This window comes from Mirounga angustirostris, unplaced genomic scaffold (genome assembly GCF_029215605.1).
Source record: "Mirounga angustirostris isolate CCGP_5_RB_7025 unplaced genomic scaffold, mMirAng1.0.hap1 SCAF_5, whole genome shotgun sequence".
Taxonomy (NCBI): Eukaryota; Metazoa; Chordata; class Mammalia; order Carnivora; family Phocidae; genus Mirounga; species Mirounga angustirostris.
This window is the reverse complement of record NW_026991713.1, coordinates 139,082,316-139,109,586: the sequence shown is the minus strand read 5'-3', so window position 1 is coordinate 139,109,586 and position 27,271 is coordinate 139,082,316. Positions and strand designations below refer to the sequence as shown.

General features: G+C 50.6%; 1 protein-coding gene across 11 annotated transcripts in view; it reads right to left on the bottom strand.

Moving 5' to 3' along the window:
* The window catches only part of DIP2C (disco interacting protein 2 homolog C), a 398,847-nt gene that overhangs the window by 94,707 nt on the left and 276,869 nt on the right, over positions 1–27,271 (bottom strand). For all 11 annotated transcript variants that reach the window (XR_010411754.1, XR_010411755.1, XM_064592166.1 and 8 more), the window contains 8 exons: positions 24,060–24,170; positions 10,314–10,437; positions 9,903–10,012; positions 9,703–9,805; positions 7,970–8,034; positions 5,541–5,634; positions 5,321–5,440; positions 3,974–4,088 (listed from right to left, as the gene is read on the bottom strand). Coding sequence is in view for 9 of the 11 variants with exons in the window: in XM_064592166.1 (XP_064448236.1) it covers positions 3,974–4,088; positions 5,321–5,440; positions 5,541–5,634; positions 7,970–8,034; positions 9,703–9,805; positions 9,903–10,012; positions 10,314–10,437; positions 24,060–24,170 (842 nt within the window). In the remaining 2 variants the exon portion in view is untranslated. The remainder of the gene's footprint in view (positions 1–3,973; positions 4,089–5,320; positions 5,441–5,540; positions 5,635–7,969; positions 8,035–9,702; positions 9,806–9,902; positions 10,013–10,313; positions 10,438–24,059; positions 24,171–27,271) is intronic.

Sequence of the window (27,271 nt, the reverse complement as noted above, 5' to 3'; positions counted from 1 at the left end):
GACTGGGGGTGTGTGCACACGTGTTAGCACACACACCAGTTCATATTTTCTTCCTCTGTGGGTGGAGAAATTGAGGGTCTCAGAGGATAACTGGTCCATGGGGACACAGCAGAGAATCAGTCACTGTAGAGACCTGCCTCTTTGCTGCATAAGGTGGCCTTGAAATCACGATGACACTTTTTAAAAGAAATCTCCTGAATCTATACCACTCTGGGCAGACAACGCAAGGGGTGTGACGCCCCAGCACGGATCTGGTGGACACCCACCAGCGGCCCGGTCTTGCAGCGCAGCCTGAACTGTGTCCACGGGACCCACAGATTCTCTCCGAGGGATGAGGACGCAGCCTGTGATGCCAAGTCTCACCGGAGCACTACCATGCAGCTTCTCAGCACAAGGGGTCTGCCGGCGGCTTCGGCCCACACAGCACGATTGCTCGCCCGCGTGCACAGTACTGGGCAGGGCGCTGTTCCCCAGATCTGCTCTGGGCGGGAGCGTGCAATCAGAGGCCGCATTTCCCCAGGACCCAGGACGTCTCCAGGACATGAAGTCACTCAGCCAAGACACACGAGGCACTGTCCAAAAGCACTGGTTTTAAGAACTGCAGCATGACTTTTAATGCTACCTGCAGCCTGCTTCTTCTGCTTCTTCACTTCAGGTGTCTCCGTGGGGATTTTAGTCTAGATTTCTAGAATATCCTTCTACTTCGATTTTGGCCACAGGCACAGAGGGATGTGAAACCAAGGACAGTGCGAACAGTGCAGAGACACGTGCTTGTGAGCGCTTCGAAGGGATGAAACCATAATGTATAAAGACCCTCGATTTCTTACAAGGATCTTTTCCAAAATTATCTTTTTTTGGCCAGAACCAATACGTCAATAGGGAAACACAAATATCTTAGCATTAAAACTAGACCTTTCCCCCTGTGGATCTTATGGCCCCTTGCTTTACGTAGGAGCAAAGTGGAAGGGGTCACGCTTCACTGTCACCAGGAGTGACCGTGAGGCCCGGGGCCAGCGGACCGTTGTCGAGAGTCCTCAGGACGCACTGGGCCATCCCCATGGGGCCATTCCCCAGCATAGGGCTCGTGTCTTTATTCTGAAATAGGCAGCCCGGAAAGTTCATGGCAAAACGAACAGACACATTTAAACCCTCACGGCTTCGGCAAGGACAGGACGGCGCAGACAATGTCAGGCTCAGCTGTTCCTCCGGAGCAACTCTGCTGCACCCACCAGAGGCCAACACTCGACCCACCACTGACCCGTGTGAGGCGGGAACGGGGCTCTGCCCGTGGTAAGTGGGTCCCAGCAACATGAGTCTCTCACTTCCCCTTCCAGACACGCAGCCATGAGCAGTTAACGCGCATTCCTGTGATTCTTGAGCACTGAAGGAGTGGTGGGTCTGCGGAGAGACCCGGAAGGTGGCTGATGAGCCTAGGATTCTCTGGGAGAAGACGGTGTCTTCATTTAGAAAAAAGCTCAGGGTGAGCCACCAGGCAAAGACCACTTTATATCAAAGTCTGTAAACCAGAATATAAGCAAGGATTACAGACTACATGTTAGGGAAACTGAGAGTTTCTTCGTGTTACTGATGCACCTTTCGGTTGTATGGTATTTTTCACTGTAGGGGTGACAGACACGAAATCACTCTGCCTGTCAATCAACGGTGTTTGAGGAAAGAGTGAGCCTCTCTCTGAGCTCACTGGTATCCACTGCCCTGTCCTGGCTCCTTGCTCTTCTACCGCCTAATTGGGAAATAGCAGACGAGACCTTGAGGATGTGAGAGTGGCCGCCAGACCGTGGTCGGCTGTGAGAGAAGCCAACTCGGTTCAAAGCAAGGCTGGCTGGTGGACTCGTGTCTCTGCAAGTATGGCTGCTCTCTCCCCTGCTCAGAGCAGGAGCCGGCCAGTCCTCAGCCTCACACGCAGGAGCAGCAATGTCCACAGGCTCTGGCAGTGAAGGTCGAGGGACTCTGAATCCACCCCTTCCAGCCCGATAATGGTGCACTCAGCCAAGGCAGGTCTGTGTAGGGGTTGTGTGGGGACGTGCGGGGACACGCAGGGAGTGTGAGGACCATGGAGACAGTAGGGAGCATAAGGATACATGGGGACATGTAGGGATATACAGGGATGTGCATAGCATGGGTACACGCAGGAACACGGGATGTGCAGCAAGCATGGGGACACATGGGGATGCGCGGGGAGCATGAGGACGCATGGGGACACGCAGGGAGCATGAGGATGTGCAGGAATGTGTGAGGAGCATGGGGGGGGACAGGCAGGGATGCGTGGGAAGCATGGGGACGCGCGGGAATGCATGAGGACACATGGGGACGTGTGGGGAGCATGAGGATGCACAGGGATGCGTGAGGAGCATGGGGACACATGGGGACACGCAGGGATGCATGGGAAGCATGGTGACGCGCGGGGACGTGTGCGGCCTCTGACCCCAGGGGAAGTGCACTGGAGGCCACTGAACATGAGCCCAGGAAATAGCAGCACTTAATTTGCCTGTTTCTTAATCTTCTTGAAGATTTTAACGATTTTACATTTTTAGAGAAACAACTACAAGTCCTTCACTGACTCCTCCCTGTGCCAAGCAACTCTGGCATAGTCCATAATCCTAACGCACAGAAAACAGATTTCTAGAAAGAGCACACAATCACACCATCGGACGCTAACAGCTGGAGTGTCCACGTGTCTCAGTCCCTCACCTTGTGACTTACCTGTGGCAACGGCGCTACGTCACACCGCGGCACAACCCTAACGCTTTCAGGTGGGAGGCCGCGGAGGCCACGGAGAGAGGACCCGCCCGGGACCCCGTGGCCGGGCTGCACCGGGACGGCTGAATCCTGATCTTGGAAGAACGCGGTGCTGGCCCGTCCACCAGCGCGGCTTCCAGCGCTCTGTCCGAGGCCAGACTTCCACTTGGGGGACTGTTTGGGGGGCGCCTCCTGCTAGGACAGCTGTGACACCTTCTAACAAAGGTGGTTCATGGTGCTGTTTTTCCTCATCAGTTTACATTGTTACGGACTTCTGATTTCTGGTTCAATCAAAATTAAACTTGCTCCTGATATGCTAAAGGTTTTTGATTTCCCAGCCCGTTAGACAGTCTGGCTAATTTTACACTAACTACCAGCTAAAACTGTGAGAAAGCATCTCATTTACAAACAGTCTCCCAGTGAGTACTTCTGGGAAGCCCAGCCTGTCAGTAAGAGGGCGGAACTCCACGTGCTCTGCGCCCCTTACAGTGGAGCACGCTCATGTGACGCAGAGCAAAACCTCATGAGCGGACGGACGCCCAGATACCGAAAAACAAGTCAGATCCCGAGCTGGAAGTACCCAGATGATGCCAACGCTCCCTTCCCACGTTGTGAGGATGGCGGACGGCGGGTGACGATCAGAGAGGCTTTCCCTGCACCTCTCAGCCTGGGTGGGATCAGGTTCACGCGGCCGTAGCCACGGCACCTGGAACAGTGCGCGTGGCGCTGGGGCAGGTGGTGAAGGCGGACTGAACCACGACCGAGGGCATGAGCGATGCAGGCCCACACCCACGTGCACACTGGAGCCCTGCAATGGGCCATCCATAGCTCAACAGCTCAGAAAACCAGGGTTTTTAAAAATTCAGGGTGTCGTGGCGCACTGGGCACGTCCATAGGCCCGGCTGCAAACACTGCACTCAAACCAGACAGCATTCACCCAACCCGCCCCAGAATAACGCCTGACCCAGACGGTAGCACGTGGACATGTGGGTGACGAGCATATGGGCGTCCACTTACTTGGGAGACAGGGTCACTGCCCAGAGGGAGAGAGGGTTTCTGACTAGCGAATGAGGACCATGCTGAAGGGCCCATTCCTGTGCATGCAAGGAAACGAAGCTGGTCCCGAACAGGCTGGGTCCTGCCCTCCCCGCCCCGCAGACATGAGCTGCGGCAGGCAGCCCCCCACCCAGGCCGGCCCTGCAGGGCCCGGCTGTACCTCCGTATGGCCACGGTGAGAGCCTCTGGGGAGCTGGCGCATGGACAGATGACCTCCTGACGCAGGCCTTTACTCTGGAAGACGTTGAGAAATGCGTCACAGGACGAGATGGACCCTGCAGGAGGAAGGGGTGACAGTCAGCCTGCAGAAGTGCAGGGTCGACCGCAGCCACCCCACCACTCCCACGCCTCTCAGGTGGGGCTGAGGCCGGCCGCGCGGAAACACGCTCCATTCAGTACCGCTAACTGCTCACGTTACCATGAGAGGTGATTCTTTCAGGCCAACAGAACTCAAGGATTACAAGTGTAACCTCTGTATTTAAACGTTTCTGTGGCCGATGAGCTTGTGAGCCTTTCCCCAGGCCTGCTCCACCATGTTCCATATGCATGTCTCTGAGATGAGTAGGTCTAAACTAAGCGAAGAAAACTCTCTCCTGTATCAGCGCACCTGGTGAGATCGGGGGAGTCACCACCAGGCGCCCACCCGTGAGACCACTTCCTAACACAGGTCAGCCTGGCTTCAGCAGACGGATGGCTCAAACCAGATGCCTTAAAGCAGCTTGCAATTCATGGAGTTCTCTGGGAAATGCAAGAATCATGTATACAAGTAATACTAAATCCTCTGACTGCAAGCCCCTGTTTGCGTATCAGATTTTCTTTGAGAAAGTATGTGCTGCTTTAATTTACGAATGTACATGTGGCACCATTTACAGATGGACAGAAACACACGCTCTCCTTCACTCACTCTGCTTCTGGCTCACTCACTCTCATCAAAAACAAGCTAGCTGCGTTTTGTTTCAACCCAGAGCGGTATTTCTTAAGGTAGGTTAATGGCATTCTATGGGACTGCTAATTTGCTTTACCTGGGTGGTGTTTCCTATAGGATTTGATAACGAAATTCCATTAAAATGACATATTACTTCCCTGATCAATAAAATTACTATAGATCATAAAGTAATAAATTACTATTTCCTGAGCACAAAACATCCCAAGATAGAGAAACCACTTCATTTAATCCTCATAATATCTTATGATTTAGGTACCATTTTGCAGCTAAAGAAAGAGAAGGATTAAAACCAGAAAGTTAGGATTTTTCTCTATGGAATCAGGATGTGGAAACACCGGGCCTCGAGCCCAGGGCGGTGGGCCTGCGGGCTCCTGGCTCCCCGCCACCGACTGTGGTGCCTCGAGGTTTCGGTGAGTCACACTGGGAGGTCATTAACTTAAGGCAGCTTCCTAACCAAGGCAACGACTAGAAAAGCAAAAGCAAAGTGCAGAAACAGGATGTGGAGAACGAGGCTCTCTGGCTGCCGGCTGCACCTCCAGGTGGAACAGGTGGGTCACTTACAGGGATTTGCGCCGTCGGCCACGATCAGCATCCGGAGGGAAGAGAGGTTGATGTCTCTCTGATCTCTATGTGCAACTAGCGCCCAGTGCATGTCCCTGGATTTCACACAAGCCACTTTTGCTGCGGGAACAGTGGAGAGCAGGGCGTTAATAAGCACACCATCAGACCGTGAGCTATTAAAAAAGAGGGAGCCACACACCTGAGGGCCCTGGAGACGTACCTTTGTACTGGCAGACCTTCTGAATCCAGGAGAGGGGGTTCACCTTCATCAGCGAGTATGGGATGCTGATCACGTGCATCATGTTCATGACACTCTGCAAGCAACACATGGGGTGACTGCCAAATGCCAGCAGGAGAGGAACCCGCACCCCGCCACGCTGGACGTGGGGACACAACAGGCCTGGGCCCGTCACGAGCTTGCTGCCTGCTCCACCCTGGGAACCAAGAGCACCACTTGCCATCCAGAAGACGCCAGAGAGGAGCGTGTGCGTCTGGCAGGAGACAGGACTGGCTCTGGGAAGTGGCTGCAAGAGACTCAGAACCTGCAGGTCCAAGGGAAGGGTGAGCCATGGGTGACAACACCAACAAGGCCCGTCACAGCAGTCCCCACCCAGTGACGTCAAGGAGAAACACGAATGGCAGCAGAGAAGGCGGCTGCCACAACCACTGGGCAGGGAGGTGGGTTACGTGCTTGCCGCACATCGGGCTGTGCGGTCCTCACGCGGGACCGTCACCGCGTCCGACAGGTAGGAACGCCGTGGTCCAGGGGGACCAGGGGCGGGCGACGGGCCCGGAGGCACAGAGCTGCAGAAGGCAGGGCTGAGGCCAGCCGGTGTCCCCGCCCCTGCGGTCACCACGGGAGCATCCACATGGAGCTGTGTTTCCGCATCCTACCACGGCCCGGCATCCAGGGGCAGAGGTGAACCACAGCAGGAAGGGCTAGTCTGGACCCCCAACCCTCAGTCTGGATGATGCTCGTGTGCTCTCCTCCTAACAAATTCTGCCTGAGAAACCACAAATCCTGCCTTCTGTATTTATGTCCCATCGCTCAGGCAAAAGCCGCTAGAATTCTCTACCTCTGCAAAGACAGTTCCAGCACAAGCTTAGAGAAGCAGGGAGTGGACATCATCCAGGACACGCACGGCCAGCCCGTGAGCAGTCACACTGTGCATGTGCTAAGGGCTGAGCACATCTTAAATAACAAGGCTGTGTGTCCACAAACCCGCTGCAGCTTCGAACTGTCCTCCCTCATCAGATGGCACTAACAACGACGGGGCATGGGAGCCGAACTGTCACCATGCGGAGACCCGTAAGGTCTCCCCCTGTAGCATAACGGAGCCGGCTTCCACAATATTCACAAACATAGACTCACAGAAAGGAAAAAGAGCAAGAACATCACAGCCAAATCACACGCAAGGGAGAAGTGCCCCGGACCCAAGACGTGAGTAACATCACCGCAGTCTGAACGCCAGGAGCGGGGAGGAAAGATACTGTTTCCCGCGAGCCCCTGGGGAGGGGTCCGCGTGCTCACTCCCGCGGGGGTGGGGGGGTCCGCGTGCTCACTCCCACGGGGGTGGGGGGGACGAGGCCTTGGGGGTGGTCCACGTGCTCACTCCCACGAGGGTGGGGGGGACGGGGCCTCGGGGGGGTCCGCGTGCTCACTCCCGCAGGGGTGGGGGGGACGGGGCCTTGGGGGGGCCCGGGTGCTCATTCCGTGGTGGGGGACAGGAGGGGTCCGTGTTCTCACTCCCGTGGGGGTGGGGGGGGACAGGGACTTGGGGGGGTCCACGTGCTCACTCCCGCGGGGGTGGGAGGGACCCCATCCCCAGACCCCAGCCTTGGGGGGGTCTGCATGCTCACTCTCGTGGGGGTGGGGGGGATGGGAGGGGTCCGCGTGCTCACTCTCGCGGAGGTGGGGGGGACGGGAGGGGTCTGCGTGCTCACTCCCGTGGGGGTGGAAGGGACGGGGCCTGGGGAGGGGTCTGCGTGCTCACTCCTGCGGGGGTGGGGGAGACGGGAGGGGTCCGCGTGCTCATTCCCATGGGGGGGATGGGAGGAGTCCGTGTACTCACTTCCATGGGGGTGGGGGGGACGGGACCTTGGGGGGGTCCGCGTGGTCATTCCCGTGGGGGGGATGGGAGGGGTCCATGAGCTCACTCGCGCAGGGGTGGGGGGGACAGGGCCTTGGGGGGGTCCGTGTGTTCATTCCCGTGGTGGGGGACGGGAGGGGTCCGTATTCTCACTCCTGCGGGCGTGGTGGGGACAGGGCCTTGGGGGGGTCCACGTGCTTACTCCCGTGCGGGTGGGAGGGACGGAGCCTGGGGGGGGTCTGTATGCTCACTCTCACGGGGGTGGGGGGGATGGGAGGGGTCCGCGTGCTCACTCTCGTGGAGGTGGGGGGACGGGAGGGGTCCGTGTGCTCACTCCCGCGGGGGTGGAAGGGACGGGGCCTGGGGAGGGGTCCGCGTGCTCACTCCCGCAGAGGGGACCGGGCACTGGGAGTCACGTTCTTGGATAGCTGAGGGCTGCTAACAGTGACGGCCCTTCTCCCCATGTGGGAGGAGGGGGCTAACCCCAGCTGCCCTGCACACAGACCCTAATTCCCGCCGTGGCATGCAGCCCAGCCAGCACACACGGGGTCGCACTTACGGTCAGGATTCCATGCCAGAGCCCGACGTCCTTCTTGAAATCCAGCACATTCACTATGGTTTCCGCTGCACAGACAGAAACAGAAGACATGTATTCCCACCAGACGCACAGACCAAGGGAATCCAACGTCACCTTGGGGGCAGGAGAGGCCTTGGTAGGGCAGACGCTGTGCCACCTGCCTGCTGAAGCGTCTGGATAATCTCCTGACACGCGTGTCCACAGTGAGAGCCCTTCACATGTCACTTAAAGCACTTCATTCCTCCTTTTCGTGGACTTACTCCCCCTCCCTGCCTTGTCCTTTTCTCTTTTAAGATTCTTTTCATTTCCATCATGGGTTCTCCCAGGAATGGGAAACTCTTCCCAGCAAACGCAGGGTGAACGTCACTAGAAGCCTCAGGCCGGGGTTGGGGTCACAAAGGAGACCAAGGATTTGGAAGGGCAGCAACAGAAGAGTGCTCCAGTGTTACGGGGTAAGAAATGGGCGCTAAAAATACAGGGGCCACGCTGAGGGCCAGTGACACCATGAGCTAGGCCTCTGGAGTCACGCTTGCCCACCCGTGTGGGCATCGGCCCAATACCACCTTGGCCACGCGCCGGGCATTTACCAACCCCTCCGCTTACATCCTACGTGCTCCTTCTTGCGAGGCTTGCCACGGTTTTGGTATCGTGTGCCTCACTTCACAGAGGGGACAGGAGGCCACGCTCAAAGGAAATGTCCTCTGTCCCATTTTCTACAAGCATGTTACACTCAGAAGTATGGAGCGTGTGCGTGTGCACATTTCCTCTGTGACACCTGTCAAAGCCACAGCCCTGGACCTCCGAGAAGTAGGGCAAGGAGTATGGTCAGGAGGTTGCAGGAAGCATCGTAATTAAGACGGAAAGCCCTGGCAAGCAGGGGGGTAGTGATCAGCGGCATGTGTCTCGATGGGAAAACATCTTGGAAACTAGTCCAGGGACTGAGCATTAGCCAGAACGTTCCTATGGCACCAACAGATTGTTTTTTACAAAGGAGATCACCAGGAGGATGGGGGGAGAGAGCAAGAGAATGAGAACAGTATGAGGAGAAGAGCACCCGATCCACCAGCCGCGGGGCTGCCGCTCAGTCCCCAGGGCAGGGAGCTGGTCACAGAAGCCCCAGCTGGGGGGAGCAGGGTATCTGCGTCGACCCTGCCATTTATGAGCCCTGGCTACTTCTGGTGACCCCACCTCCGTCCGCTCAGGGGAAAGAACACGCATCATGAAAACCACGCTCGGGACTGCGGTCGCCCACCTCTGGGAGCTCGCACAAACCCCATCAGAGATTCTGAGGTGCTAGGGAGGGCTGAACATGGGCTTTTATTTTTAAGATCCCCAAAAGACCCTAACATGCACCCAGGGATGAATTCTCATGGAATCAACTGTGACAGCCTGAGTGGTGTACCCTGACTTCATGGGTGGAACCCTCACCTGGCATGGTGCAACTTGGAGATGGGGCCTCTGTGAAGGTAAATGCAGTTAAGTGAGGCCACCGGGGTGGGCCTGACCCACCAGGACCGGCGTCCTGAGCAGAAGAGCCACAAGAGCTGTCCCTCCCTGCGCAGGGGAGGCCTGGCGAGGACGAGAAGGCGCCGGCTGCCGAGCCGCACATAAACGGGATACTACTCCTACTGTGGGGGTGGGGACGTGACACAATCCCTCTGCCGGCCCACACCCTCTGCCCAGGGACGCAGTCTCCTGTCGGGGCCCGGCTGTACCTTCTGTGTAGCCACACGCCTGGGTGAGGGCCTGGCAGTGGGTCAGCAGTGCGATCCTGGTCACGGTCACCCCGAGCACGCTCCCGTCCTTGCATGTCTTATACTGAAACAAGAGGACGCCGTGCAGGCGGGGGTTCCGAGGGGACAGCCAGTCCAGTCTGCCCACCCGTCAGGAGCCCGCGTGTAGCCCTGCGACCCACCTCGATGTACGCGGTGTCATTGTTCGCATCTTTGATGTGTGGGAACCAATCTCGAGGGGGCTTGGAGAGATGCTTTGACTCGGTGACAAACCACAGCAGCTTTGGCCAACCTTGGAAATAAAGGACAATCCCACTCAGGGGACCGTGACCCAGAACGCAGGTCCGCAGCATCCCATCCCCTTCCCGTGGCCCATGTGGCAGCACCACGAGCCAGGCGGGACCTGCAGTGCTGCCGTCAAGCCTCAGACCACATCAGCAGCATGGACACCGCCAGCTACACCGGGCCACACGGCAGGCGACAGGGGACGTGTTACGGGAGGCGGCTGTGTGTACAAGAGCGTGTCTGGGACCTGAGGAGACGCAGGACCTTCCTGCGTGGAGTCCCCAGCAAGGCTCCGGGTGGCGGCGTACCTTTGAACTGCGGGATCTCCCCCGTTGGGCTTTTTGGCAGCCCTTTGTGGCAAGCGTCGCTTGTCAAGGCCACGGTGACTCCGCAGCTTCCGAGCAAGAACCCGATCTGCTGGCTTCCGGCGTCCTGGGGGAGGCGACAGGGAGACAAGTCACAAAGCCAGGAAGGACGGCTGTGTTCCTGGCAACACGCGGCCTCGCCCTTGGGTTCTGGGTCGGAGGGAACCTCCCTGAATGACCAGCAACGTGGGGTGCGAACAGGAGTCCACAGAGCCCGGGTTGCACCCAGGTGGCACTCATTGCTGTGGGACCCTGAACAGAATAGCTGGCTAGCTCAGCCTCCGTCTCCTGGTCTGCTGCGAGGGAGGAACCGAGGAGCGTAGACAGTGCTCAGGTGTGGCTGGCATGCAGCGGGTCTCCTGAGAGGATTCAGACTATGACTGTGGGACGTGATTAGTGTGGAGAACAGAAAGCACCCAGGAAACATCTTCCTACTTACATGGAGCCTGATTTTAAAGATGCTCAGAGCACAGGGCCCTGCCCTGTCTGATGTCACGTGATTGCGCGAGCTGGACACCCAGTCCCGACTGACACAGTGAAGACCTGCCACCCTCCTGCACCCTGAGCAGGCCTCGTCTGTGAGCGGGGACACAGGGCTGGATGGACCACCCCCCTTACGGGACATGGAGTCCAGAAGCCCTGAATGACCAGCACTGATGTGGCAGACCCTGTGGGACAGGGCTCTCCTGGGACCGTCCACCCCGTGGTCTGGTCGCTGACCACGTCCAGCTGCCTGGGCCACGTCTGTTCAGCTGGCTTTCTTTATGCCCACCGGTCACACCAGCTCTGATTCAGAAAACAAGAGCTGGGAAGGAGCGGGCATTCCTACAACCAGACATCACAACGTGGTGAGCAGGCCACCCTCATTCGGTCCCCTAGCACGCAGCCTGAACCGTTGGCCGACCAGCCACGGCTTCCTGTCACTCTGCCGGCATGCGCCCCGCTGCGAAAGCATGGGATGACCTGGGGTGTTTCCAGCAGGTAAAGTCTGCAGCACTGACATCTTAAAAGTAGTCTTTCAAGTGGTTCACAGTTCCACCCCACAGGTAAAGCCACGATCCTTATGTCGAATTGTGCACCACCAGCCTCCTGACGTTGCGTGCGGCGCTGAGCGGGATGCAGAGGGCTGGCACCCGACAGACAGATGGACCCGTTTCAGGTACCTTTCTGTCATGCACTGCTTCTTTAGAGTTTTTAACAATCACTCAAATGTGAATTTGCGTATCACGCTGCCAAACATTGAGACAGGTTCTGAGACCCCATTCGGCAGCAGGAAGGCATTTCTTTGTGAGCGAGAACTTGCTGAGACCACCTCCCTCCCGGCCATGTGAGCAATGGTGCAGAAGAGTGAGTGCAGGGCTGTCAGCCGCGACCTGCCGGGGCCGGTGGCCGTGCTGAGGGCTCACCTCCCATCTGGGCTCTCCCGCACCCTGACTTTCTAGAACCTGTTCCTGACTGATTTCTAATGTGATGTAATCATGCACACAAGACAGGAGCCCAGAGGAAGAGGTGGGATTGCAGGTGAGGAGAGTGACGGACAGAAGTCCACAGTTCAGAAATTCAGACCTCACACCTGCTCCGCCCTCAGCTGGAAGGGGGTTCTTGTCCCGTCCATCTGTTAAATTCTTCCTCAGAGCTCGAGCCCACTCTGCAGAACAGCTCTGCCCACCCCGGCCCATCGCTGGAGGCAAGACTGGTGCCTGCTCTCCAAGTCGCCCCTGTTGCTCCTTCAAGCACTGAGACGCCCGAAACCCAGCGCACACTTGACCCCGGAGCCTGGACCCTGCGGGCGGATGCCCCCTCCACACGGTGTTGGGGCTGTGGTCCTCCATGGGCCCGTCTCCTCATGGAGCCTCCTACCCATCCTTTGGGAACGGCTGCCTCCAGCTGCCCCGGCTTTGGGAAGCTGCATCTTGCCTCCAGAGGACTCTGAATAAACCACGTAGACTCTGGCCCTCACGGGGCTCCCTGTGTGCCTTTTCCTTGGGATGCCCATGTCCCCTCCTCAGTTGAGGGCCGCTCCTCTGAAGGGCTGGGCTGTCAGGATGGTGACCACCTCCCCGGTCACAAGGTCTTGCGAATGATTCTTTTTGACTCTTCAAGAAAAGCCAGACCACACCTGACTTCAGCCCGTCACCTCCAACCCTCCTGCAACACAGACAGGTGCCAAGTTACGTCACCCCATAAGAAGTCTCTCCTTGGTCTCTCCGATGACCCCGGAGCCTCCGATAGGCCGGCGTGGACACGTCCCTCCACGCGGTCTGTTCTGTCCCAGGCTCCCAGTCAGGAAGCAGCAATCACGCTCCCAAGAAGGATTCTCACAAACGTGAGGACAGCTCACAGAAAGTCCCTCTTGTGAACACACTTCGGATGTGTGGCCCCACGATGACTAGGTGGTGTTGGGCCAATTTTGTCCTTTGCCAAAGGGGCAGTTCACCGGCTCTCAGGAGGTGGAGCAGGGCAGAAATGGGGCAAAGGTGTCTAGGGGGCATGGGCTTCAGATGTTCTGGCTCTGCACAGGCCTGGGGCCTACAGACCATTCTGTCCCTGGTCCCTGGTCCTTGGAACATGCCCACTCTGACCCCTTCCTAACGGCCTTGCTATTTTCCCATCAGATTCACGTTCCCGTGGCAGAGCCCGTGTCAGCTGAGGGGAGATCCTGGGGGAGCCTCTTGGCTGGCCGGCCGATGTGCCCTGCAGACAGCTGGCCTTACTCAAGCTCGGCCGCCTCAGCAAGGCGACAGCAACAGGCTGTCCCAGCTCTGCTGTGACCCGGCAGGGCCCATCGTGCAAATTCCCCTGGATGCTCCACACGCCCTGGCCAAACCACCCAGGAACTCCAGTCCCTCCTGCTGCAAACTCCTCATGGAAAGATGAGCTTTCTCCGCCCACCCCAAGAACTAGGGTGGAGAATAAATACATGCACAAGACTAAATGGTTCAGTTCAGTGAATGACATTCAGGATTTGGAAAACTGGCTCTCATGCGGCCCTTTGTGGCAAATCTGGTGGGCACAGAACCGGTTGATAGAGGAAATGTTCACATACTCCATCATTTTATCCCATTCTGAACTGTGCGGCGCCAAAGGATTCTTTTGTTTAAAAATAAGTTTTCTTTCTTTTTAAAAAAACTTTTTTTTTTTTTAAAGATTTCATTTATTTATTTGAGAGAGAGAGAACACCAGCAGGAGGAGGGGCAGAAGGAGAGGGAGAAGCAGGCTCTCCGCTGAGCAGGGAGCCTGATGCGGGGCTCGATCCCAGGACCCCGAGATCATGACCTGAGCCACAGGAAGATGCTTCACCAACTGAGCCACCCAGGTGCCCCTAAAAATAAGTTTTCTGAGACACGAATGTCATGTTCTGAAGTCACAGAGCCTGAGGAATGATGCTCAGTTTCTGGCTTCAGTAAGACAAAATCATCTCCTGGTTGTTTTCCACAAGGAAATGGTCTGATGGAGAGAGAAGGACCTCAGCATTTTCTTCTGAGAAGGATCTTCAGGTTCCGTGGTGCAGGCTGATAATCCGAGGGTCTATCGTGGGTTGGAGAGCACGCCACCTGGAAGGTCACAGCCTAGCTGCCTGAGACAAGTCCCCACAGGACCAATAAGGCACAGGTGAGACTCCACTCCACTGCTCACACCTGGGCCAGCAGAGCTCCTTCTCGGGTGCACGCACCTGCATGGACCCTCACTGAACCACCAGAGTTGCTGCTAAAGGTTCTCCTCAGCAAAGGGGGCTGAGCTATGGTCAGCACAACTCATGACAAAATACCTCCCTTCCCAGGGATTATTACTGCAGGAACTTCCTACTAACACAATTAAAAAGGCTTCTACTACAATTAAAATGAACAGACTACACATCTGTCAAACAGTCAAAGGATACTCAGCCTTGTTATTTCAAAGCATCGAGAAGCAGAAAGAGCAGAGGATGATGCATGTTTGTATCAGTAGTATTTGAAACGATGTGCCTAGGTTGTCCAGTGGCAGAAAGAGCAGAGGCACGTGCCTCCCTGCTCAAGTGGTCTCCTGGCTAAAGACTTCCAGATTATCACTTTGATGCTACCGATACAGACCTCAGAGGGCGTTGAGCCTTGAATTAAGGTCACTAGCCCTTTGCATTTCCATGGGCCTCAACCCACTGAATTTAACATCAAGAGAAGAGGAGCCTTGTATGTCCCCCGAGGTGGTTTTCAGGTTAACTGTCATAGAATTAACCTTGGCACCAAGGAGTCACCTAGAAGAACGTGGCTATCCATTCAATCCCCAAACCCTTCCGCATTTCTCAATCGCGAAGATCACAGGACTCAGGTCTTGATGAAGACTTTGTGGGGTGTCTACCGCACACCTGGAGTGCTGGCAGCAAACACTTGCAGGAATCGGGCCACTGGAGGAGGCTCTGAGGTGAGGGGTGGCAGGATGCCCCCGACTTCCAGGGTCACCAGCTGCCCCGCCTGACACTGACGCATGCCCGAGAGGTCAAGTATGCAACTCCCGAGTTTTGGAACCAGGAAACCAAAACAGCAACCATCCCCCTTCATTTTTCTAAGGGAACCCCACATTCTCTCCTTCCATTCCAAGGAGCGGAGTTTCAAATGTACACACGCACCCTCAACAGACCCGGAGGCATCCCCGAGGCACTGTAAGGTGAATGACCCCATTGAGTATCAGAGTAGCCACAAAGACAGCTGGAAAATTCTCCAGAAACTCTGAGCCTGGGCACATGTAAACCATGATATTTTGTGCATGACAATGTGCCAAATGAAGCCTAGATCAATCCAGTGCAGAGTTCAAGGGCATAATATAGAACATAACCAGTGACGGCGGGTACCACACCTCATGGCCGTCAGCTCCACCTCCTTCAATGACATCAGACCATCTGTCTTCAGGAACCATCAATGTCTACCCTAGTAAAGTCTCCTCCCCTTGTCTCTTCCTGAAGTTTCTGTAGCTTTGCTTTACTATGGAACGTCATTCATGTGGACGAAAAAACACTGATATGTGGAATATGTACAATGTTTCTTACACTTGACTACACTATAACAGCAAGATTTAGAATTACATCTGGCAAATCATAGGTGAACAAGGGACTCCATTATGTCCAAACACCAAAACATAAGCAACAACCAACACCCTCTGAAATAAAAATTAAGAAAATCTATCATTTATCCAAATTTCTAGCATAACAACACTGAAGAATGAGATATTCAAACACTTGACAGATTACTAAGCTCAGTGTTCTTTTTTTTTTAAAATTAAGGTATAATTGACATATTCTATTAATTTCAAATGTAAAACAATGATTCAATATTTGTACATACTGCAAAATTATCACTACACAAGAAAAGTTAAGAACTTTAAAGATTTACTCTCTTGGCAACTTTCAAATGTGCACTACACTACCACTGTATATGGTCACCATGCTATACATTACATCCCCCTGACTTTTTATTCTATTTATAACTGGTAGTCTGTACATGTCCGTCTTCTTCAGCCATTTCACCCACCCCACAACCACCGCCACTGGCAACCACCAATCTCTTCTCTGTATCTGTGAGTTTTGTTTGTTCATTTGTTTTGTTTTTTAGATCCCATATTTAAGAGAAATCGTAGGATGTTTGTCTTTCTCTGACTTACTTCACTTAGCATATCAAGGTCCCTCCATGTCATTGCAAATGGCAAGGTTTCATTCTTTTTTTATGGCTGAGTAATGTATGTATATACTACCTTTTCTTTTTCCATTCATCCATTGATGGGCATTTAGGTTGTTTCCATATCTTGACTATTGTAAATAATGCTGCAATGAACATAGAGGTGTATATATTTGTTTGAATTAGTGTTTTCATTTTTGTTTAGAAAAATACCTAGTGTAATCAATCGCTGGATTGTACGGTAGTTCTATTTTTAATTTTTTGAGGAACCTTCATACTATTTTCCACAGTGGCTGCACCAGTTTGCGTTCCCACCAACGGTGCACAAGGGTTCCCTCTTCTCTGCATCCTTGCTAATACTTGCTATTTCTTGTCTTTTTAATATTAGCCATTTTAAAAGGTATGAAGTGATATCTCATTGTGGTTTTTTTATAAAGGTTTTATTTATTTATTTGATAGAGAGAGTGAGCACAAGCAGGGGGAGTGGTAGGCAGAGGGAGCAGCAGGCAGAGGCAGAGGGAGAAGCAGGCTCCCTGCAGAGCAGGGAGCCCGATGTGGGGCTTAATCCTAGAACCCTGGGATCATGACCTGAGCCCAAGGCAGATGCTTAACTGAGTGAGCCACCCAGGCGCCCCCTCATTGTGATTTTAATTTATATTTCCATGATGATTAGTGATGTTGAGCATCTTTGTGCCTATTGGTCATCTGTGTGTCTCCTTTGGAAAAATATTCAGATATTTTCCCTATTTTTTAATTGGATTATGTCTTTTGCTATTGAGTGGTATGAATTTTACATATATTTTGGATATTATCCCTTATCAGATACACAGTTTGCAAGCATTTTCTCCCATTCAGTAGGAATGGACTCTTGCCTTTTCATTGCAGTGACGGTTTCCTTTGCTGTGCAGAAGCTTTTTAGTTTGATGTCGTTCCACGTGTTTGTTTTTGCTTCTGTTGCCTTTGCCTTTGGCGTCAGATCCAAAAGATCTCACCAAGACTGACGTCAAGGAGCTTACTTGGAGCCTATGTTTTCTGCTAGGAGTTTATGGTTTCAGGTCTTACATTCAAGTCTTAATCCATTTTGAGTTAATTTTTGTGTTCTGGGTAAGATAGGGGTCTAGTTTCATTCTTTTGCATGTGGCTGTCCAATTTCCCCAGTGTCATTTATTAAAGAGACTGTTCTTTTCCCGTTGTGTATTCTTGGATCTTTTGTCCTAAATTAATTGGTGATATATGTGTAGGTTTATTTCTGGGCTATTATATTCTACTGATCTGTGTGTCTGTTTTATGACAATACCGCACTGTTTTAATTACTATATGTAATGTAGTTTGAAACCAGGGAGCCAGGTGTCCCTAGCTTTGTTCTTCTTACTCAACATTGCTTTGGCTATTTGGGGTCTTCTGTGGTTCCGTATAAATTTTTGGAATGTTTGTTCTATTTCTGTGAACAGTGCCATTGGAATTTTAATAGGGATTGCACTGAATCTGCAAATTGCTTTGGGTAATATGGACATTTTAACAATATTATTTCTCCCAATCCATAAGCATGGACTATCTTTCCATTTATTTGTGTCTTTGTCAATTTCTTTCATCAATGTCTTATGATTTTCAGAGTATAGGTCTTTCATCTCTTTAGTTAAATTTATTCCTAGGTATTTTATTTTATTTTATTTTTGGATATAAGTATTAATGGGATTGTTTTCTTAATTTCTCTGATTGTTCATCGTTATTGTATAGAAATGCAATCAATTTTATATGTTTATTTTTTGCCCTACAACTTTACTCAATTCACTGAATAATTTGAATAGTTTTTTGTAGAGGCTTTAGGGTTTTCTAAATATCAAATGTCATCCTCAAATAGAGATAGTTTTACCTCTTCCTTAACAATTTGGATGCCATTTACATCTTTTTTTTTTTTTAAAGATTTTATTTATTTATTTGACATAGAGAGACACAGCGAGAGAGGAAACACAAGCAGGAGGAATGGGAGAGGGAGAAGCAGGCTTCCCGCCAAGCAGAGCGCCTGATGCGAGGCTCGATCCCAGGACTCTGGGACCATGACCTGGGCCGAAGGCAGACGCTTAACAACTGAGCCATCCAGGCGTCCCTACGTTTTTTCTTGCCTAAATGCTCTGGCTAGCACTTCCAATACTATGTTGAATAGAAGTGACAAGAAGAAAAGTTTTCAGCTTTTCACAAATGAGTAAAAGGTTAGCTGTGGGCTTGTCCTATATGGCCTTTATTATTTTGAAGTATATTCCCTCTAGGCTCACTTTGCTGAGTTTTTTTTTTTTAAATAAAAAATGAATGTTGACAAATAGACATTTCTCTGAAGAAGACACACATATGGCCAATAGACACATGAAAAGATGCTCAACATCACTTATCATCAGGGAAATGCAAATCAAAACTATAATGAGATATCACCTCACACTTGTCAGAATGGCTAAAATAAAATACACAAGAAACAACAAGTGTTGGCAAGGATGTGGAGAAAGGGAAACCCTCTTGTACTATGGGTAGGAATGCAAACTGGTGCAGCCACACTGGAAAACAGTGTGGAGGTTCCTCCAAAAATTAAAAATAGAGCTACCCTACCATCCAGCAATTGCACTGGTAGATATTTACCCAAAGAATACAAAAATACTAATTCAAAGGGATACATGCATCGTGATGTTTAAAGCAGCATCATCTGCAAAAGCCAAATTATGGAAACAGCCCAGGTGTCCATCGAATGATGAATGGATAAATAAGATGTTGTGTATATATACAATGGAATATTACTCAGCCATCAAAAAGAATGAAATCTTGTCATATGCTGTCAATGACGTGGATGGAACTAGAGAGTATTATGCTAAGTGAAATAAGTCAAAGAAAGACAAATACCATCTGATTTCAATCACACATGGAATTTAAGAAACAAATGACCAAATGGGGGGAGAGAGGCAAACCAAGAAATGGACTCTTTTAACTATAGAGAACAGACTGATGGTCACCAGAGGGGAGGGGGCTGGGGGTACAGGTGAGACAGGTGATGGGGATGAAGGAGTGCACTTGCTTTGATGAGCACCAGGTGTTGTATGGAACTGTTGAATCACTACACTGTATACCTGAAAGTAATATAACTCTGCATGTTAACTAGCAGGAATTTAAATAAAAACATAAAAAAAAAAATTTGAAAGTTGCCAATGCTTTTTCTGCATCTATGATTATATGACTAACTTTCATTTTGTCAATGTAGTGTATCACATTGACTGATTTGTGAGTGTTGGCCCATCCATGCATTCCTGAATATATTCCACTATATAATGGAATATGATCCTTTTAATGTATTATTGAACTCTGTTTGCTAATATTTTGTTGAGGGTTTTTGCATCTATGCTCATCAGGGATATTGGCCTGTAATTTTATTTACTTACGGCATCCTTGTCTCGTACTGGTATCAGGGTAATGCTGCCCTGTAAGATGAGTTTGGAAGCTTCCCTTCCTCTCAATGTTTTGGAAGAGATGGAGAAGGGGAGGTATTAAATCTGTTTGCATGTTTGGTGGAATTCACCAGGGAAGCCATCTGGTCCTGGACTTCTGTTTGCTGGAGGTTTCTGATCAGAGTCAAGCTCCTTACTACTAACCAGTATTCAGGTATTCTACTTCTTCATGATTCAGCCTTGGAAAGTGAATGTATATAGGGATTGGGGTTCAATTTTTGGCATATAGTTGTTCACAGTAGTCTCTTATAACCCTTTGTCTTTCTGTGGTGTTGGCTGTAACTTCTGTTTCATTTCTGATTATATTTGAGTCCTGTTCTCTTGTTTTCTGGCTGAGTCCACCTACAGGGGGATCAATATTGTTTATCTTTTGAAAGAACCAACTTCTTAGTGTCATTAATTTTTCCCCCCTATATCTTTATAGTACCTATTTCATTTATTCCCACAATGATCTTTGTTCCTTCCTTCTACTATCTCTGGGCTTTATTTGCTCTTTTTCCTTGAGGTTTAAAATTAGATTATTAGAGATTTTTATCATGGACTAATGTAGGCCTGTATCACTATGACCTTCCTTCTTAGAACCACTTCTGCTAAATTTAGATTTTATATGTTCTGTTTTTGTTTAAATTGATCTCAAGCTGTTTTTTCCTTTTCCTTTGATTTCCTCGTTGACTCACTGTTTGTTCAGTAGCATGTTGTTTAATCTCCACATATTTGTGAATTTTCCAGCTTTCTTCATGTAATGGATTTCTAGTTTCATACTGCTGTGGGTCAGAAAAGATGCTTGATATGATTTCACTCTTCTTAAATTTACTGAGACTTGCTTTGTGGCTTAACATGTGATCTATCCTGGAGGACATTCCAAACGCCCTTGAGAAGAATGCATATTCTGTTGCTTACGAATGGAATGTTCTACATAAATTAAGTCCATTGGTGTAAGTGGGGTATCAAAGTCCCCTACTACTGCTGTATTGCATTTCTCTCTTTAGGTCTATTAATATTTGCTTTATATATTTAGGTGCTCCTATGCTGGGTACATAAATGTTTTTACAAACGTTATGTCTTCTTTGTGGACTGATCCCTTTATCATTATGTAATCCCCTTCTTTGTCTCTTATTAACAGTCTTTGTTGTAAAGTCTATTTTGTCTGATGTAACTAACAGTCCCCAGACACAGCTCTTCCTCTTTCTTTTCATTTCCACTTCCATGGAATATCTCTCTGCATCCCTTCACTTTCAGCCTCTGTGTGTCCTTACATCTGAAGTGAGCCTCTTGGATTGCTCTTGTTTTTTTCCCATTGACTCACTCTTGGTCTCTTGGTTAGAGAATTTAGTCCTTCTACATTTGAAGTATTGATAAGCAGATACTTATTGCCATTTTGTTAATTATTTTCTGGCTTTTTTTCAGTAGGGCCTCTCTGTTCCTTTCTTCCTCTCTTTGTCCTTTGTGATTTGATGACTTCCTTTAGTGTTACACTTCGATTCCTTTCCCTTTATATTTTGTGTCTCTACTGGAGGTATTCGGTTTTTGGTCACCATAAGGTTCACATATAACAGCCTATATACACACGCACACATATATTTAATTGTGTGTGTGTGTGTATCTTAGTCTATTTTAATCTGATAGCAACTTAAGTTTGAACATACTCTAAAACTGAGTTTACCTGCCCTCCCCATATTTAATGTTTTGATATTACACTTACATCTTTTTACTTTGTGTATCCCTTAACTAAGTATTGTGGTTTTCATGATTTTTACTACTTTTGTCTTTTTAACCTTCATTCTAGTTTTAGTTTTATTAAGTAATTAATCCATTACCTTTACTCTACATTGACCTTTACCAGTAAGATTTATACTCTCATTTATTTCCTTGTTACTAATCAATGCCCTCTCTCTTCAGCTTAAAGAAGTCCCTTAACATTTCTCATAGGGCCTGTTTAGTGGTGACGAACCCCTTCAGGTTTTGCTTGTCTGGAAAACTATCCCTCCTTCAATTCTGACTGACAGCCTTGCTGGGCAGAGTAGCCTTGGTTGTAGGTTTTCTTTTCAGGACTTTGAATATATCCTGCTGCTCTCTTCTGGCCCTCAAGGTTTCTGCTGAAAAATCTGTTGAGAGTCTTAGTAGTTTCCTTGTATGTAACAAGCTGTTTTTCTCCTGCTGCTTTTATGATTCTCTCATTAACGTTTGACACTTTAATTATAATGTGTCTTGCTGTGAATTTTTTGGATTCATCTTACTGTCAGCTCTCCAGGCTCCCTGGACCTGGATATCTGTTTCTTTTCCTAGGTTAGGGATGTTTCTGCTATTATTTCTTCAATTACATTTTCTGCCCCTTTCTCTCTTTCCCCTCCTTCTGAGACTCCCTAATGTGAATGCTGTTGCACTTGATATTGTTCCTCAAGCTATCTTAACTTAAAATAAATTGTTTTTGTTTCTTTTTGCTGCTCTGTTGAGGTCTACTATCCTGTCTTCTTGAGAGCTGATGCTTTCTTCTGCTTCATCTATGGGAAATTTCCAGGGCATTCTTCAGTTCAGTTATGTTATTCTTATTTTTTTTTTTTTTAGAGATTTTATTTATTTATTTGACAGAGACAGAGACAGTGAGAGCAGGAACACAAGCAGGGGGAGTGGGAGAGGGAGAAGCAGGCTTCCTGCTGAGCCGGAAGCCCGATGCGGGACTCGATCCCAGGACCCTGGGATCATGACCTGAGCCGAAGGCAGTTGCTTAACCAACTGAGCCACCCAGGCGCCCCAGTTATGTTATTCTTAAGTTCTGTGACTTCTGTCTGGTATTTCCTTCTGTTTGCCATCTCCTTGTTGAAGTTCTCACTGTGTTCATCCGTTCTTCTCCGGAGTTCAGTGAGTGTCTTTATGACCATGACTTTGAACTACTTATCAGGTAAATTATTTAGCTCCATTTCATTAAGGTTTTATCTTGTTCTTTTTTCTGGAACAAAGTCCTCTGTGTCTTTGTTTTGTTTGACTCTCTGTATTAAGTGCAGCAGCCAACTCTCCCAGTCTGGAAGGAGTGGCCCGTGCAAGCGATGAATCTTCTCATGCACCCTTGCCCTTGGATGTCTCTTGAACTTTTCTGATTGTCTCAGCAGCCAGATTTATTCCTGATATGTTCCCATTGCTGAGGCTGTGCCAAGACCCATCCATGTTCCAAAGGGAGGAATCCTATTGAGCACCCAGTTTCAGGCTGACTGGAAGCCAGGCTCTCAGGCAGCAGCTTTTAATGTATGCAAATATATACAGTCCTGTGGGACCACACTCATAAACCCTGCTTGCCTCTGGACCAGGACGTCTGGAGGGGTCTCCCGGGCTATAGTTGCAAACATCAGGGCTCCAGATGCATGTGTAGCTCCTTTCTGGGAGATGGAATGAGCTGTAGCAAGGTCAAGGGAGAGTGCGAAGTTGTCCCCCATCTGTGTTCCCTGAGAGTCCCTCCATAGTCTCCAAATCTGTGGCAAACCTGAAAATGGCACCTCAGGCTGCAGCCCCAGGACAAGTAAATAGCCCTTTATCACAGACAGACTGGGCACGTGCATCAGTGTGCTGTCTGTGCAGTGCCCCGGGGTGGCCATCTGTCAGGAACTCTCTGTCCAGGTGATACAGTCCTGTGGGGCCCAGGTATGCAAGCCCCCAGAGCTGGGCGTGCACCTGCCAGCTTTGGCAAGGCTGTGGGACGGTGTGGGGCTGCAGCTCACCCACTGGCTTTAGGGCAGTATCAAGGGAGAAGCAGAGGCAACAACGGAGCAGGTCTGTGCCGTCCCCAGACACAGTCCCAACCCTGTGCCTCGGGCATATGCTCTAAGATTAGCCAATGGATCTTCTTCACACATAGTGTGATCACTTCCCAAACCGCTCCTTCTGCACAGGGCCCTGGGACAAGTGAGTTGAGCGTGAGCTCCATGTGTGTGCCGGACACAAAGGCAGGTGTTTTGGGGGCTCATCTCCCTGGTGCAGGCTCCAGGGATTGGAACGCCTGACTTCAGCATGAACCCCTCACTTCGGGAGAGGGCTCCAAGTTTGTGAGATCCCTCCCACGTGTGGGTCACAGTGCAGGGGTGGGGCGTTCGGGGAGACAGCATCTCTGCCTCTCCTACCTCCCTCACTTTACGTGAAGGAGCTGATCAGCTAGTTTTTGGGTCTTTTTTTAGAGGGGGTTTTTCATATGGAGCTGTAGATGTGGAGTGACCGGGGGAAGAGGTGAGCTCGGCATCTTCCTGCACCACCGTCTTGCACAGCCCGCATCAGCGCTCTGTCACCATCGCCCAGAAGCTCCACCTCCGAGAAGCTGCCCATGCTAAATCCTGCCGCCGAGCTGGGCTTGCCAGGGTCTGTTCCCTCTACTGACACAGCTGACGAAAACCCGCACAGAGCCTCAGAAATAACAAAAACCTCTCTGTGCTTCTCGATCCACATCCTGCTGAGATGAAAAGCCATTTAAAAAACAGCCACCCATGCATGCTGACCTCAAAACAGAACGTTCCACTGCAGCCGAGCCTGACACTCCCCCGGGGTGACAGGCTTGAACGTAACAACACGCTCTTTACCTTTCTCGTGAGCGGGACTTCAATGGGCACGGGGACAACTTCGGCCAGCAGGCAGCCGTAGAAGGCCACCATCGAGGCAGCAGGGTCATTGTTGGGGAACACCAGCGCCACCTGCACGGACATAGAGCAGAGGGGGATTAACCATCCAATTGATGCCACGGGCTCTCAGAAATACTGAAGAGGGACGCAAACCACAGGGCTCATGCTCTAAGTAAGAACAGAGATTGCAACAAAAATTAGGTGCGTGCTGGAAAATACATTTTAGTAAATACCATGTACTTTTCCTTTAATGTATGTGGAAGCCAAACACATTACTGACGGTCATCTAGAACATTCACTGCCCCAGAATACAACCATACCGATGGTTCGCGCATCGCCTTCCCTACTATGCACCTTTACACACTGTGAACCATCACCGTGCACACACTGCCTCATTTCTCACCATTTTCACGGGCTCAGCAGGGGCTTCCCCATGCGTCCACGTGGCCTTCACCAGTGTGCCCCCCACAAGGGCAGGCTGACAGCGGGGGTGGGGGTGCGCGGACCACACAGGACTCTGTTCTGGTCCCTGGCCAGGATTAACCCCTCTGGGCCTTAGTTTTCCTACCTGCGTCCTAGTGTTGTGAGGAAGGTCACCTGAGAAGGTGTAAGAGCTCAGCGTGAGGCCCGGTGCACGGCACGCAGGCGTGAACGTTAGCCCGCCTGGCTGTCAGCCCCCTGCGCTGCTCTCACAGAGGAGGCTCCCGTGAACACCTGCTCCCCTTGTTCCACCCATTGACTTCCCACGCGGCCTCACGAGTGGAGGGCGCAGTGAGCACGGCGTTATCAAAGCCGGGTCACTTTAATCCCCATGGGTAGTGTGATTTTTAAAATATGCTGCTGATAGCCCTGAGCATGTCTTAATGATGAACGACTTTTCTACAGGATGGCTTATAATGACTCTTCCTCGCATCAAGCACTTCATTCCCCTTGCCTATTTACCTGTGTTTCCACATGTGCCCTAAAATCGGGATGAATTTTAAATATAGCTGATAGCATTCTCTCTCACACTTGATGCAAAGACATGACATAGTATCTGTTTTATTTTTATCGCCACCATTAATGTTTTATGCACACTTGTCAAAACTTCCCTTTACGTTGGCACCTAGTATTCACGAATACGCTGTCCAGCGTAAGTGTGCATGGAGCTCATTCTAGTGCCTGCCATGCAGCTCATCTACCGTGGACCCAACTTGCTGTTCTGCCGCTGCAGCTCCTCAGGGAGCAGCCTTTCCTGTCGCCTCGTTCGGAAAGACTCCTTGCGACAAAGCGTAGCCGTCTTGTCTGCACTCCCCGCTCTGCTCTGCAGAACCCTGCTCCTGGGCCAACGCACGTCACTCCCGCACGCCGGTCCCGCATCTGTGTTGCTGTCCCTCCCTGCAGACAACTGCTTGCTGCGTGTTCATAAGCACACAGGCCCCATGATTTAACGTGCACAGGTCACTTCTGCATCACCTCACTCAGGGACTTAACCAGTTTTTTCTTGAATAAGGTCCTAACTAGAAGTCATTATTTTTGCCATGAACAGCTGGGGATAAGATGTTCTATTTCGATATTTAAATAAGCAAATTGGCACAAAGGGATTCAGACGGCAGCTGGGAACAGAACCGGCCATATCTTAAATTTGGCCATGTTAGAAATTTAGCCACACAGCACAGCTGACAGAAAAAAAATTAAGTTTGGGATTGAATGAAGTTTTCCTTTCTATATGGCATTCCTGCAGTTGATTAAAATTGGCGAAATCAAAGATCAATAACCCTGTAAGGCCAGTAAAAGCCATTCTGCACTACTGATGAACTGTGTTTGAGAAACCCTGAGAAGCGACTTACTCTGTCCCAGCCAGAGGGCAGGCAACCATTAGCAGGACCTTCCAGAAGGAAAAAGACGGTTTCTTTGTATGTCTCTGAGGTCCATCATAGCCTCAGGTGTTCTGCCTTCAGCTGGCAGGCTGAGGCGACAGCAATGCTTTTAGATCTGGATCCGGCACAGCAACAACATTCATCAAGAAAGTGTTTGCAAGGCTTCCGCAGAAGACTCTGAGCTTCCATGCAAAACTGACGGTTGCACCTATGCATAGAGGACCAGATAAATATGGGCTCCTGGTCTTCCAGGAGCACCTGTCCGGGAGGCAGCGTCCTCACCAGGAGCAGAGAACCGAGAGCAACATGGTGACATTGCCAGGCCAGACCAGTCCTGTTTCCGGGACCCAGGGCTAGCTACCAGCCCAGCTCTGCGCAGACGAAGATCAACCTGACCTGGGATTTCAAATCCCCACAGCTGTGTCACTGCGGCTCATGCCCACGATGCTACATAAACCTTGCAGGGTTGTGCTAAATAGGAGGAAATGTTACTGCCAGTGTAAAGTACATAAAAGCAGAATATAACATTGTTCATTATTCTCTCTCAACAATATCAAAGTAACGGACTTGTTCTGATAAACCCACACAGCTCCCCTTCGCTTACTGCTCCACGTATTCCTCTGCGATTTCACTGGACCTAATCACCCACAGGGCATGGCAGCAGCCACGGATCAAGAGGCAGAAGCACATCCCAGCGTCTGCTGAGGTCTCATCTCCTTAAAGCGATTCCTCTTGCTCGGCCTGCGCTCGGCTCTCCCTGCATCCGGGGCAGCTGCGCAGACAGCCGGCTTGTCCTGTGTTTGCGCACCACACGCTCTCCCGCCCCGGCTCCTTCCCACACTCGCCTGCCGCCTGGCCGGCAGCCCCTGACTTGCTTCTCCTCTCTGGGAAGACTTCTCAGGTCGCAGATGCTCCTCCCGAATGAAAAAGCTCGCTCTCTCCCCTTCCCAGACAGTCCGTCTCCAACTCTTACCACCTCTTTTGGGGACCTTTATCACTTTGCAATTTATAGAAAAGCTAATTATCGATAATGTGTCTATGTACTTTTTAATACTGCAAGCTCCCTGAGGGCAGGCCTCATACGGGATGCATCTTTGTATCTTCCAAAGCTTTCACTACACCTCTCAAAACCCTATTCAGCTTAGGAATATAAATGCCTTTTATTTATTTTATTTTTTTATTTTTAAGATTTTATTTATTTGACAGAGAGAGACACAGCAAGAGAAGGAACACAAACAGGGGGAGTGGGAGAGGGAGAAGCAGGCTTCTCGCCGAACAGGGACCCCGATACAGGGATTCCATCCCAAGACCCAT